The 14,684-nt window shown below is 49.8% G+C and overlaps 1 protein-coding gene across 4 annotated transcripts in view; it reads left to right on the top strand.

The window, feature by feature from the left end:
- The window catches only part of NRP2 (neuropilin 2), a 116,549-nt gene extending 111,823 nt beyond the window's left edge, over positions 1-4,726 (top strand). For all 4 annotated transcript variants that reach the window (XM_019446277.2, XM_019446275.2, XM_019446276.2 and 1 more), the window contains exon 17: positions 1,422-4,726. In XM_019446277.2, coding sequence (XP_019301822.2) covers positions 1,422-1,726 — 305 coding nt within the window. In that variant the 3' untranslated portion in view covers positions 1,727-4,726. The remainder of the gene's footprint in view (positions 1-1,421) is intronic.
- The last annotated feature ends 9,958 nt before the right edge of the window (positions 4,727-14,684 follow it).

The following is a 14,684-nucleotide window of genomic DNA, read 5'->3' as shown; positions in this document are numbered from 1 at the left end:
GAATCCCAAGCAGGCACTGCCTGTCAGCATGGAGCTGGTCACGGGGCTTGATTTCATGAATTGTGAGATCATGACCTGCGCTGAGATCAAGAGTCGGACACTTAACCAACTGAGCCACCTAGGTGCCCCTGAGTTTCTTCACCTGTTAAAAAATTATAATAGTACCCTGTCTTCTTCGTGGAATTATTAGGAAATCTTACAAAATGAGCTGTGGATGTGGTCATGCCTTGGCCACACTATGGAAATAATAAGTGTATTAGTCTTCTAGGGCTGCTGTAACAAAGTACCACAAACTGGGGGTCTTAAACAACAGAAATTTATTTTCTCACCTTTCTGGAGGCTAGTAGTCCCAAGATCAAGGGGTCAGCAGGGCCGGTTCCTTCTGAGGACCATGAGGGAAGGAAGGATCTGTTCCAGGCCTTTCTCACTGGCTTGTAGATGGTCATCTCCATGTTTTCAAGGCAATGTCCCACCTGTGTCTGCCCCCAAATTTCCCCCTTTTATAAGGACACTATCCGTATTAGATTAGGGCCCACCCTAAAGACCTCATTTAAAGTTGATTGTTTCTATAAAGACCTTATCTCCAGGGGTGCCTCAGTGGATCAGTCGGTTAAGCGTCCAACTCTTAATCTCAGCTCAGGTCTTGGTCTCGGGGCCATGAGTTTAAGCCCTGGGTTGGGCTCCACGCGGGGTGTAAAGCCTACTTTAAAAAAATTCAAGGTCCTCATCTACAAATAAAGTCACATTCGGAGGTACTAGGGGTTAGAACTTCAACATATGAACATATGGGGGACACAATTCAACCCGTAACAGTAAGGTAAGGTGTATGTCAAGTGAGTGTGGTGGCTTGAAAAAAGTCTGCTGCTCAGATGGCCAGCAATACTAAATTGGGAAACTTGTCATGTGAAAATAGTCTCAGCCTGTCTATCCTTTGGTTGAACTTGAAGCAAGTGGACGTGGGGGGTGAGGAGGCAAAGAAAGAAGCGTGCCCAGATCACGGGACCACCCCAGTGTCCCAAAGGCACCCTGAAGCTTTCATCAAAATCTGAGCTTACCTAGTCGGAGTCAAATTATTTAAATATCAAATACTTAGTACTAGCTATGTGCTGGACACCAAGCACTTTACATGTAATTATTAATTCATTTAATCCTCCTAGCAACCCAGTAAAGGCAGCCTTAACAGTATCCCTGTTTTATAGATGGGAAGACACAGGCAGAGAGGTTAAGCAACTTGCCCAAAGTCACACAGCAAAGACCTGGTGAGGCTGGGCTTTGACGCCAGCCAGTGCACTTCCAGGGTCCCCCTGCTTGTCCTTGTGCCCTGAAGAACCTCTACACCGGGCTGGGGCGGGGGGGTGGGTGTCAGTCACTTCACCTCGAAAGAGGCAGTGCCCACAATTCTCATATGCTTTGTGTCACAGATGAGTATGAGGTGGACTGGAGCAACTCTTCTTCCCCGATCTCAGGGTCTGGTGCCCCTTCGGCCGACAAAGAAAAGAGCTGGCTCTACACGTTGGATCCCATCCTCATCACCATTATCGCCATGAGCTCCCTGGGCGTCCTCCTGGGGGCCACGTGTGCGGGGCTCCTGCTCTACTGCACCTGCTCCTACTCAGGGCTGAGCTCCCGCAGCTGCACCACGCTGGAGAACTACAACTTTGAGCTCTACGACGGCCTCAAGCACAAGGTCAAGATGAACCACCAGAAGTGCTGCTCCGAGGCATGATGGATTGCACCCAAATCACATCTGACGCTTCATTCCAGCAAGAGGGGCTAGTGAAGATTACGTTGTTTTTTTTTTCCCCTTTGGAAACTGAATGCCATAATGTCGATCAAACCGATCCAGAATACCGCAGGTGTGGACAGAACAGACAGACGAGTAGAGGGAGGCAGGGCGATGCAGCTGCGAAGGGGGTTACAACCCACCTAGAAGCGCAGTGGCTGAGTTGTTGCTGGGACTAAGACGGGAGCGCATCTCTTTGGGGGTCACAGTTCTATTTCGTTTGTGAGTTTGTTGTTATTATATTTTATTTCTTTGGTCTGTGAGCAACTCAAAGAGGCAGAAGAGGAGAATGACTTTTCCAGGATAGAAGCAGAGTGGCGGTCATGGTACTCTGCTTCCTCTTTCTAATCAACACTTGAAAAGCAAAAGGTCTTTTCAGACTTTTCATCTTTAGGAAAAAAAAAAAAAAGCTTAAAAAAAAAAAAAGCCGTCCAACTTATCCTGTCCTCTGATCGTTTTACGACTTTACGGGATTTGCTGTGTAGGTTCGTGCCAGCCAACCCTACAAGCTGCCGTTTCCAGTCCTAGCATTTAAGTAGGATGTTGTTGCCTTTAACTTTTTTTATCCAGGGGAAAATTGCCATTTTAGGGTCAGCATGAATAGCTCTTTCTTATATGCGATTTAAAACAAACCAGAAAGGAAACTTCACACGTCAGAAATCCACAGAAGCACCTCCATGTTAGAAGCGGACAAGCCTTAACGTGCTTTGCGACTAGGAGCCATTCATTACATCTAGACCTAGAATTTGTGGCTGTGAGGCTACTTCGTGGGGCCTCTGGTGGTGGTTTTACTTTTTCTTTACCCTCCTCCTTGCTCTTCTAAAACATACACACACACACACACACACACACGCACGTGCGCCCATTTGTCGGGCGTCTCGTCCCCAAGGCATAGCATTGTTTGATACTCTCAGAGATGGGGTGGTAAATACAGGCTGTTAGTATGTTTTTCCCCCAGTGAAATGTAACTGGAGACCACTGGACGGAAAGGAGAACAGTGGAGAGGGAAAAGGAAATCCAACCTCTGTGATCATGTCATAGCCAAGGCTAAGCAGACTGTACAGAGACGTTTTGATGAATCAGTCTCTCCTATAGGCTAGTAAACATTGACTACTCCTCGGGGTTTACAGCATTTCAGGAGAGGCAGGTAGGATGTACGCGAGCTGATTTGAGCCAGAAGTATGCAAGGACTGCGGACCAAAACACTAACAACACTGCTTCAACCCCAGAGAGACCTATGTTCTTAGGTCTATCTTAGGTCACAAACACACACACACTTTATGTATTTTTTATTAAGTGCCTTGAAACAATGAAGAAAACTGTATTTTCCCTCTATGTAGAAATCAGTGAGTATCCTCTAAGTAAGGCATCCCTTCTTCCCTAACCCCTGTGGCCCCACTGCCAGCTCCCCCAACTCACCGCTGATCCTACTAATGGATTGAGCCCTGCTTCCCGAGGCGCAGTCATAGCCCTCGATGACTCTCAGCTACTCTAGAAGGGGAGGCATCAGAAAAACCGTGTGAAGGATAAGATTGTCCGCGTCAAGATCCAAATCTTGATTTTGTAGTAATGCCTAAAGATTGCCTGTGTGCTGGAAATACCTTTGAAACCCCACCAGTATGCCCAGCCCATTGCTTATCAGTGGTAAACTAACCGTCAGACCATTTTTGCTGCTATGGTCACCCACAAGTTCATTTGTCTCCTACCCAGGTGAAAGGGAAAGGGTGAATGGGACTGGCTGGTTCCCTTACATGTTAACTTACAGAAATACTAGTTCAAATGGTAATGTCACAGTGTTTTGTATGCAGAGAGGGAGAGTCCAAACCGACAGCTATTTATTCATATATGTGTGTCTTTGCGAGCCTTTGAGTTCTCTGTATCTACTGTGTATGTGAATGGTCATGTGGGACTCAGTGATGTTGTTGTGACTTTGACCTAGGGCCCGAGTGTCACCGCTGATCTCGCACTCGTTGGCACAGTGGTAGTTAGAGGTGAAAAGTAAAGCTGTCAAGCCCAAGGGCTTAGCTTTAGGACCCCCCCCACCCCCACCCCGAGCTGGGCATGCAGCAGAAGCAAGTTTTTCATTAGCCCACCCTCCTCTTCACCTTCCCACGTAGCTCAGTGTTCAGGAAGCTAGCGAGTCCTAGGGATTTCCAGAAGTTGCCTGCAGAAGAAGGGAAGTTCAAAAGCCTACCCTGGGGGTCCTGGCCCGCTCATGCTCAGCGGGCCATTGTACAGTTCCCCAAAGACCAGCCCTGTCTTCGGCCTGCAGTTCGCCTCTAAGTTACCCACAAGCCAACCTGCATCCCTCTCCCAGTCCTCGAACCATACTCACCATTGGCTGGTTTGAGGCCCTGGGTGGGCCCTGCTAAAGGAAAGCTGGCCATCCGGGGCTGCATGTAGATACCTCACCAACACCGGAGGCTGGGCTGTCCTAAGACAGAAAGACAGTGGGGCCTGATTCTAACTCGGCCAGGGGGCACCCTGGTGCGTTTTTTTTCTCTATCTGCAGGTAGGCTAGCTGACCCGTCTCCTTGAATCGTTCCCTTGGGGAAACCCAACTCACAGTATTGACCTTTTTTGCCTTGTACTGAATGACACATTACCTCCACGCTCTCCCGGACTAGGCAGTCAACAGGGCCACAGGGTTGCTTTCTCTCTTGGGCGGGGATGGGGAGTTGACAGGGTTGAGGGTCCGAGGAATGAGCATGAATACAAGAACACAAGGGGAAAGGTTAAGCTGTCACACAGAAGATTAACTTTTCCAGAGTTTGCAGCTAAAGGTATTCGACCATTCGCTGGCTGAGCCAGATCATGGGAACTTGAGAGCTTTTACTGTGATTCTTCAATGTAAAAAATAAACGACAAGGTCAAACTGTGTTTATATGATTTGTATAAAGCCTTTTTAAGATTGCTATTTAAATAAACATTATACCAGAGATATTTTTCTGCGTATTTTTTATCGGAGACAAAGAGACTTGGATTGAGCATGACCAAAGCATCCCAGTTTGCCCAAGTCTTCCCCAGGTGTTAGTACTGAAAATCTTATGTCCCTGGAAACCTCTCAATCCCAGCCAAACCAGGATGGTTGGTCATTCTCCTAGGACAATGTTTCTAAACACTTCTTATGGAGTTAGTAGGTCGATTGGCTGGCTTTTTATAAAGTGAAAGATGGGGATGGGGAATGGGCTACCTGGACAGGTCGGCTACTTTAACTCAAAGGCTTGCCCAGTAAAGTTCCAAGACTATGATCCCTGTCAACCCCCACCCCCACCCCCAAGATATTGCCAATCCCCTGCAACTTTTGACTCTTCTCTGCTTCTTCCTGGTCAAACATTAGCTTGTCAACATCTGTGCTGATTTTAAGGTCTGTGACACTGCTCCTCAAAGTGTGGACCAGCGGATTAGCATCACTTGGGAACTTGTCAGAGTTGTACATTCTTGGGCTCCACTCCAGATCTACTGACTAAAACCCTCTGGGACGAGGGCCTAGGGATCCTGTGTTTTAACAGCCCTTCCAGGGGGTTCTGGGACACTTTCAAGTTTAAGAACCTCTGGTCTCAGAGAAAGGCAAAGTAGCCTGGCCTCCCAAAATGGTCAGGGATCTTTTCAACGATGGGTTATTGGATTCAAAGCAAACTAGACTTTGGCCAGGGAAAGCTAAATTAGGAGGTTGAGTTCACCTCTAGGCAGTACCAGGTCCCAGGGAAGGAGGAGGGAGAAGCTGTACTATGAACTTCCCACATACACATAAATGGGAGACTCCACAAGACAAATTTGCCACCCCCCCCCCCCCATCCTGAGGCTGTATTCACCCTGGAAAGGAAATTTGGTTCAATCATTTACTCAGGAAATGTTTTTGAGTACTTCCTGATTCTATAAGCTCTTGGAGCTTACACTCCAGTGAAGGGGACAGAAAGCAAATAGCCAAACACATAGAATAAGGACTGGTTATGTAAAAGCAATAAACCGATGGCTCTGATGGAAAATTACTAGACATTGAAGGTGTAATATTTGTGTTACTTGAGTTTGTATTTGCAAAACACGGCTCTTTATTACTGATGTTATAGGATTTGCAGTAATTACATAAAACTGTCTAATTTTAGAGTCAACAACACTTACCATAATGAAATCTAATGAATCTGAAATCTAATACAATATATCTCTTTAGAACTCCCTTTAAAAAATCACTAAGGTCACTCCCACTAACTGGGTGGTCAGAAAAGGCCTCTGAGGAGGTAATATTTAAGCTAAAACCTGAATTGACGGGGAGGAGTCAGCTCAGCCTGGGAGAAGCTTTCCAAATTGAAGGAACAGCACTGAGAGATCCCTGCTGTGGGAAAGAGTTTGCTGCGCCCCCTAGGAACACAAAGCAATGGTTGGTTAAAAACAGGATCATGAGGGGGGGAAAGGCATGGAGAAGAGGCTGGGGAGCCGGGTAAGATCCTTTAAGGCACAGTGGGGAGATACTCTCTGATCTGTATCACCCTTTGGCCTTCCTTAATTTAGAGAAAAGACAGCTCCTCACCCTGACCCCCACCACCACCCCTTGCCATTCTTCACTGGCCAGTAAGGTCACCACAGTCAAATTTCTGCAACTTCCCTCTCTGCCCCCCTGTGATCTTGACGGTATCATGTGTCTCCTGAGATGCCTGCTTCTATCATATTACTGACCCTAGCAACAATAACAGAGGTTACAATGAAAGCAAATTTGTACTTGCCTTTAGTTGAGCTTTTGGGTATTTTCAAAGTCCTAAGAAACTAATAATATCTCCCGGTCCCTAGCCATCTAGTGTTTATATAAGGTCTTTTTTTTTTTTCCTTATCTGCATCCTTCTGGAAATGTTTATACAACCCTCAGGGGAGGGAGTGAAATGAAGTTGGAACAAGCCCATCCTTGAGGGAAACAGGACCCATCTGGATGCTGAGGTGCCCTTGTCTCTGCAACGTTGGTGGTAGCGATGGGGGGGGGGGGGGGGGGGGGCGCACGGCAGGGGGAAGGGAAGCCTGAAGAAGAAATGGAAAGATGACTCGGTTCCAGCTCTTACAAGCTTCAGGCTCTAATCCCAGGCTGAGCTAAACAAATTCCTGGGGAAACATTTTCCCCGCCAGGGGACTGGGTGTGAGAGGAGGAGGTGATGGTCAGAATAGGAAATGCTACCTGTGTGGGTCCTCAGAGCTGCCTTGCATCCACCCACAGGCTCCACAGAAACTGTGACTCTTGTTCCCATCAACAAAATGGGAAGGGCCCTAAGAAGCCAAAGGCCTGGGAGGCAGAGGCACAGCTTGCTTCTGAATTCTCACTTCTCAGAATTCCTGGGCCTCGCTGCCTGCAAGGCTTGGCCTCCTCGTTCCTTTCCTTTGACCCTGTGAGGAGCTTCTGGAGGAAGGGCATGCCTTCTCTGTACTCCCTGAAGACCGGGCTGAGAGACCTCTGAGGGAGGGGCTGCAGTTGTTTTCGCAGCTTATCCAGAGAATGACACCTGTTTCCTCTCTCTTCCCTGCCAGAAAACCCCATACAACACCTGTGTGTGCAGGCACACGGTTCCTGTCATGGCTGGCTTTCAAGTGCTATGAGAACAAGAGACCCTTCCGCTGAGGACTCACGCCTCACCTGGCCCCAGGGTCTGAGCCTTTCCTCATCCCTCCTCCTGCCCTGTGGCACCAGGTTAGCAGGACCCCTCTCTCCACGGAGGACCCGGCCCAAGCAGGTCCCACACAGGGTGCAAAACCCTGTCCTGAGGCCCAGCACACAGAGGGGCCCAGAAAAGCCCTCCACCAGCAGGGAGGTAAGGCCCAGGGGCCAAGGACCCAGGATGTGAAGATTTGGGGTGCTCTGCTCTGGGCCCCTCACCAAACCAGCCGGCCTGGGCAGCCGCGGTCAGGCGTGGACTCTCTGACACCCCCATTCGGACAGAGTCCCCTGGAAACCGGTACAGTTCTCGCCAAGGGCAAGCGGCAGCCTCCGCAGCCCCCAGGCCTCGCTTAGAACCGTCTGCAGGGCCAGGATGCCGCGGTTTGGAGCACAGCTCCGCTAATAAATCTCCATCCTGAAGCCCTTGACTGCCTCCGCTGGGAGTTGAAGCGCAGCCTTTCCGAGCGCCCGCTGGCTGCCCCCCCTCCGCCCTGCCAAGCTTCACGCATAAGTGCCCTGGCAGGGCCTTGCCTCCAGAGCCCTGGCAGGCAGCCTTTCTGGATTTGCCCTCTTTCTCTACCTTTTCCCCCACCACCCTTACCACCTAATCTTGATTACTCACATTTCTATTCCCAGCCAACGATTTTTAAATCCTGTGGGAGTTCAAAGAAACCTTTAGAAGGTTTTGAAACGCACAGCGCTCTTCTAACCTTGAACGTGGGCATGCTGAGGAGGTGGGAGAGCTCTGGTCCCAGAACTTGCGAGAGCAGGGTTCTCAGTTTTGCCTCAGAGCACAGTGACCTCGGGAAGGTGATGCACATTTTGGCTTTCCCATCTGGGCAGAGGGCAGTTGGGCTAAACCAACTCTGAGCCCCAGGCTCTGACATCCTAGCGATGGAACAGTTCTGTTTGGTTGTGTGTCGCACGGTCCGAAAAAGCTCTGCAGAGCCTCCTGTCCCTGCCTTGCCTCCGTGTCCCTACTGCGGAGGCGCCAGGGAGCACATCCTTGGGCTTGACTGCACTGTGGAGCTGGCCCAAATCCCAGCTCCGTCTCGGCATAAGTGCTCTCTTTGCCAGAGCCCCATGGAAGCAGATGTGCTTACGGGTCTCCCACTAACTCCTGAGAAAATAATTAATGCATGGATTCATTCATGTAGTGAACACGTTTTATATTAAATGCATGCTATGTGCCTTGCTAGGTGCTAGGGGACAGTGATATGCATAACAGACGTGGTCCCCGCCTTCGAGGAGCTTACGATCCAGATGGACATAAGTGAATCCAATAACCACACGAATCTATCATCACAACCGGGGCAAGAGCTGTGGAGTGACGTGTGGACAGCTGTGAGTTCGTGACAGGTCAGGGAAGCCTGAGCACCGCGGCCCATGGGAGCTGAAACCCCGGGCCGGGTCAGGTGAATGGGAAGGGCAGGGGGAGAATGTGTCAGAGAGAAGGGCCAGCATGGACAGAGGTTCGGAGCCAGAGGGAAACCCGGGTGGAGCAAAAGCGGGGGGTAAGGAGAAACGTCTCTCTCCCCCTTTGTACCAGGACCTCCAGCTCCGACCCGGCACTTACCACACAAACACAATAAATGTTTCCTAAAGGAATGCGTGATGTATATCAATTCTTCCTCATTGTTACCTATGCTCCACTCTAGACGCAAACCTGACAGATTTCCTAGAGGCTGCACTGAGAAATTATGCCCCCAAGTTCCAACGTGGAGATGGGCACTGTTTCGGTTTAGATATGATGATTCAGGTTAAATATATTCGGATTAAAATACCGTTGAATGGGGCGCCTGGGTGGCGCAGTCGGTTAAGCGTCCGACTTCAGCCAGGTCACGATCTCGCGGTCCGTGAGTTCGAGCCCCGCGTCAGGCTCTGGGCTGATGGCTCGGAGCCTGGAGCCTGTTTCCGATTCTGTGTCTCCCTCTCTCTCTGCCCCTCCCCCGTTCATGCTCTGTCTCTCTCTGTCCCAAAAATAAATAAAAAATGTTGAAAAAAAAATTTAAAAAAATAAAAAATAAAAAATAAAATACCGTTGAAAAAGTTGGAGGCTTGCCAGAGTTAACAAATTAAAATATCCCGTGCAGCCACTGTGGAAAAGAGGAGGGTGGCTCCTCAACGCGTTATTCATAGAATTACCACGTGATCCCGCAATTCCACTCCTAAGTACATACACCCAAACGAATTGAAAGCAGGGGACCAAACAGATACTTGTGCACCCACATCCACAGCAGCGTTATTCACTGTAGTCAACAAGTGGCAGCAATCCCAACGTCTGTCAACAGGCAAGAAAATAAACAAAATTGGGTACCCGTGTATAGTAGAACATTACGCGGCCTCAAAAAGGAATGATGTTCTGATACATGTTACAACATAGACGAACTCTGAAAATATTATCCTAAATGAACTAAGCCAGACACAGCAGGACATGTCCTACGATTCCACTACTAGGAGATACCTAGAACAGGAAAACTCAAAGAGACAGCAAGTGCCTTAGAAGTTACCAAAGGCTGGCGGGAGGAAGAATAGGGAATTGCTGTTTAACAGGTGCAGAATCTGGGATGGTGGAAAAGTTCTGGAAATGGGTAGTGGTGAGGATTGCACAACATTGTGAATGTACTTAATTCCACTGAAGTGTGTGCTAAAGAATGTTTAAAACGGTCTATTTTATGTTCTGTACATTTTACCACAATTTAAAAAAGCAACTTGCCTTTTTTAAGAAGTCTTATTTTTTATGGCTAATACTCGGGACATACTCAAACTGAGCATTTATTCTTTGTCTGAAATCTACATTTAAGTGGGTATCGTGCATTCTATCTGGCAACCCTAAATGTGGGGCTTTATCTTCACCATGAGCTTCCTAGAACCTTCCCAGGATTCAGGTACCATCATTTCAAAACCCAAACTGGGTGCTTGTGGTCTGATAGGGATAAGTGTACAAAATAGGCTAGGATATCAGGGGGGTGCCTGCCCTAATTATAGACTCAGCCCTACACAGAGGCCACGAAGTGACTCCCTCAGCCCTCACTCGCTCCCTCAGTGAAGAGGTAGAGATTAAAAATCTTGGTTGGGTTTCCCATCTGTTGTTTAATCATCATGATCCACAAATGCAGTAAAAGCTGGTTGTAAACGCCGTCTTACGATTGACCACGTGGCTAGAATTACAGTTGCAGATGGCGACGCTCATGCGGATGACTCAGACGATGGCCTCGTCCCCCGCCATCAATGCGTCTTCACACCAGAGTTGGTAAGAACCCATGGGGTGCCCAGATGCCTAATTGTACCACCGCTTGCACCCATGTCTTCTCGATGAAAGAAATTGCCTCCCCGGCTCATCGTGCAGCAAGAAACAACAGGTGCAAGAGGCAAAGGCCACTTTGGAACCATTTGGACCAGAGAACATGGCTCAGTGTAACAAGAGCGCCCACAGACTGGCATGCTTGCGTTAATCTGCCTGCGATATGGGCCTGGAATCAGACCACAGCCCCGGAGTCCACGGCTGCCATTCCAGGTGGTCCCACGTACTCCTTCTCCCAACCGAGACGAAAGGCGGCGGGGGAGGGCATTTCGTGAAGAGATGGGTCGTGTCCAATTCATTTTTACTAGGTGCTGACAAGTCACTGCGAAAGTCTGGAAATGTGTAGCACAGCAAAAACACACGGGTCACAATGCACTGGTGAATGATTACCAGAGGAGAAATTCATTACAGGCTGCTCTCAGCTCCCATCACATAAGGAAGTGTTACATTAACAAGATGGAAGGTCCCTGTGCTCCCCTCCCCACCACAGCCGCCACTGCCCCTGCCTGCCACCCCACTATTTCAATTTGTGTTGCATGGTGGGAGTGAAGCCCAAAGGCGGGGAAGTTCATTCAGCTACACTAATCAAAAAGGGGGCCACGGCGGCAGCCAATGCCAATGGCAGCAGATTCAACCTGCCTGCTACGCGAAATTCTTTACGTCCAGCCTGCACCGGCTGTGACTGCTGTCAGTCTGGCACCTATCTATGGCATGAAAACAGGGTGAGGGTTTTGGGGGGGGGGGGAGGGGGAGGGTTGGTCCTATAATTTGCTTTTCATCCTGGGTGCACGTATGTCCCGGTAGGTGTGCCTGGCCATCACCCCTGTTGGCCTCCAGGTCCCTTGTGCTTCTGCCCTGTGCTGACACAGACACAGACCGATGTAGAACCTAGTAGGTGCCAGCATAGATTCTGCGCTGGAGACAGCGGAATGACCAGGATGAATGAGATACACTGGGTTTGGAGCCCCTCTGGACCAACAGGTGCTGGGGCAACGGGAACAGGGAGTCTCCGTTTTGTGGTGGCCAAGAGGACGTCACAGATCAAGTGGCCTTCAAGTCCTTGCTCTCCAGTGTCACATGCAGTCATTGTCTCATTCCTCTTCCTAATCCCTCTTCTCCAATTACCACTTCCCACATTAAAGAATCACAGGCCACAAATGGAAGGTTAGCAGAGAGTCAACAGCACGCAGACAGATGGGTCAATAGTTCTTCCTTAATGGGATTTCTGCTCCTTCGAGATGCCATTCACAGCCATTCACATGCCGAGGGGCCAGCCAGCTGAATCTGCTTTTAAAGTCAAATGCGCAGCCAGGCCCAGAACCGACAGGCTCTGCCCGGGAGGGGGCTTCTCCGCAGGTGCCTTCTGCAGAAGACCAAAGAGCTCAGTCCTCTGGCCTCACCCTTGCACCCAGCTCCTCCCCACTGAGAGGCCCGGTCGCATTCCCGTTGCAAATGCCACCCTAAAGTGGATGAGCGAACCCCGGCACACCCGCCAGCCGACACCTTGCAGCTGGCCCGGACTGAAAGCTGCCATTTCCTGATGCAGCTTTCTCTCTCTGGGCTTCAGCAGAGAGAGAGCGCCTCTCCCAGCAGCGCACCGTGGAGACGTGCCCTCAGCTTTCCCCGCATGGGGGGAACCTTCAAAACTGTTCCATTTGTCTAAGCCCCATCCATCTTTAATGTCAGAGCCTACGTTTTCTCCTCACTTCCTTTTTCAAAGCAGCCAAGAAAGAAAATGTCACTGCATTTGGGGCCGATTCAACAGCCAGGCTTAGACGGGTGTTCTATTTCATTCTCCTGGCCCCCATGGTTTTAAATCCCGGGGAGTCTTCAGGGGCTGCCCCTCCACCCGCTCCACTCCTGTGTTCGTTCGGCACCGCTCTGTCTCCCCGGTTATGTGCTCCTCACTTGCGTTCTTCGAGAGCATCAGCCTCAGAGCTCACAAAGCCCTAGTTGTCTGCAGCCCCTGGAAAGAGGACAGAGTGCTGATATTTCCTGGGGGGGAAGGGGCTTGCCAGGTGAGGCTGTCGCCACCCCCATCAACATCCTGACAGGGATTTGGAGGCTGAATAGCTGATGCAAGCAAATGTCCCCTGTGCTGCCTTTTAGAAACCACGATCCCCAAATTTGTCCAAAACACATGGAATCATCCCGAGCTGTGGCAGGTTGCTTGGGAAGAGTGTATGTACCTGCTCTCCCCCGCACGCCTCAAAGACTTTAAGCCGTGAAGGGCAGGTGGCAGTTCGGATGAAGATGACAGGTAGAATGCATCCCCGACAGCCCCCGGCTCACCCGGAAGTAAGGAGCTGATGCCCTGATTGATACCTGAGGGGGAGGTTGTCAGCAGGGAGGACAGGAGGGAGATAAGGGACTCCATCAGTGTCAGACCCAGCCTGATGCACACAGCTGTAAATCACTTTGGGTAAAGATTCTCAGCTGCTGGAGTGAAGAAGGGCGAGCAGGCAACAGGAAAACGAGGGGACAAGCACCTGGGTGGGTCCGGGGCTCTGGGATAAAGACGCTTGGCTGGGCCCCGGATGGAGATGCGCGAAACTTGGAACTCCCTCCGTCCGTCCTCAGCCCAAGCAGAGGTACAGCACTTTCCCGAGTCAATTGCCGAGGGTTAGAATACAATCTAGGGTGAACTTTAGACCATGTAAGTTAGGTCTCGATAATGCTGTTATAAATACATATATTCCAACCAGCTGCCCAGGACTACTATGGTGGAAATCCTCCGCCCTCCCCTTCGACCCACTGCAGGAAGGCGGACGAGATCACTGTTAATGTTCTCGCCCGTCCCTGCCCACTGATACCTGGAGTGAGAAGGCGCACATGGTGATCTGTAAGGAAAGGAGGCCTCAAAGGCTCAGCACTTTGATGAGAAAAGATTTCTCCAATCCCAGAAAGCCCCAAGACTGCACTTCATCAAATCCCAACCATCCTGCGGATATGATTAGCATGGGCCAAACCCATTTCAGAGATTGTCTTTGGACATGTTTTAATTAGACATTTACAAAATAATAACCTTTTTTTTTTTTTTTTTTTTTTGTCCAGGGGACAGAGATTCCTAAGTTGGAAATAACAAATGGATTAGCGATTAATTAATTGCTGGCAGGTGTGAGGAGAAGCCATCTACGGCTTCTTAGGATTTTCCCCCCTTCCTCTCTTAAGATCATTCTTTCTTATTTTAATTAACTTTTGCCACCTCAGCATTCCTCATCAAATATTCAAATAAACTAAACAAATAGAGTGTACTGAGACCAAAGTACTCAATATGGTGTTTAATTGGAATCGTAGCCTTGTTTTCTCCCGGTGGAGTCTCAGGGTACCTGGAAGCTTTCCCTGGCAGTGGAATTGGACTCCAAAAGTGCATTTTTAGCATCCAGTTAATCTTCCTTCCAGGTGCCGAGGGTATGGCTTGATTGAAACGAGGAGAAGTAAGCCATTGAGTGGTTTGTGGTTTCTCTTCCCCCATAAGGAACAGAGGCGGTAACACAACAAGGCTGTGGACTGTCTCCCACCCACCTGCGTCACCGTTCACTCCTGGGTGTCTATCCCACGTGACACACGCTGGCAGACGCACCACGCGGCCGTTGCACAGGCCAAGGTCTGGTGGCAGGTGCCTTTGGCGGCCAGCACCTCTTAGGGCTCTGCTGGGGGCCTGCCGGCCCCGTTGCGCACCTCAACGACTAAGTCTGGCACAAGGATCCCGATCCGTGTACTCAAACCGAAGTCATGGCCAGAGGAAGGGTGACAGGCAAGACATGTGCTTGTGTACAAGACCCCAGCGCTCGCCTCCCAGGGAATGTGGACCTCATATAAAGTTTTGCTCTTTCCAAAGGGACAGCCGCTCGGAACGGCTATGGTGTGGGGCACTCGGGATCTCTTCCTGAATGAGTGAACGGTCCTTGTCTAACTCCAAGAGAGGGCTTCAAGGACATAGGTCTGGCTGTAATGGAGCC

Source organism: Panthera pardus, unplaced genomic scaffold, assembly GCF_024362965.1.
Source record: "Panthera pardus isolate Hobbes unplaced genomic scaffold, ASM2436296v1 HiC_scaffold_10, whole genome shotgun sequence".
Taxonomy (NCBI): domain Eukaryota; kingdom Metazoa; phylum Chordata; class Mammalia; order Carnivora; family Felidae; genus Panthera; species Panthera pardus.
This window is presented reverse-complemented; position numbering and strand designations above follow the sequence as displayed.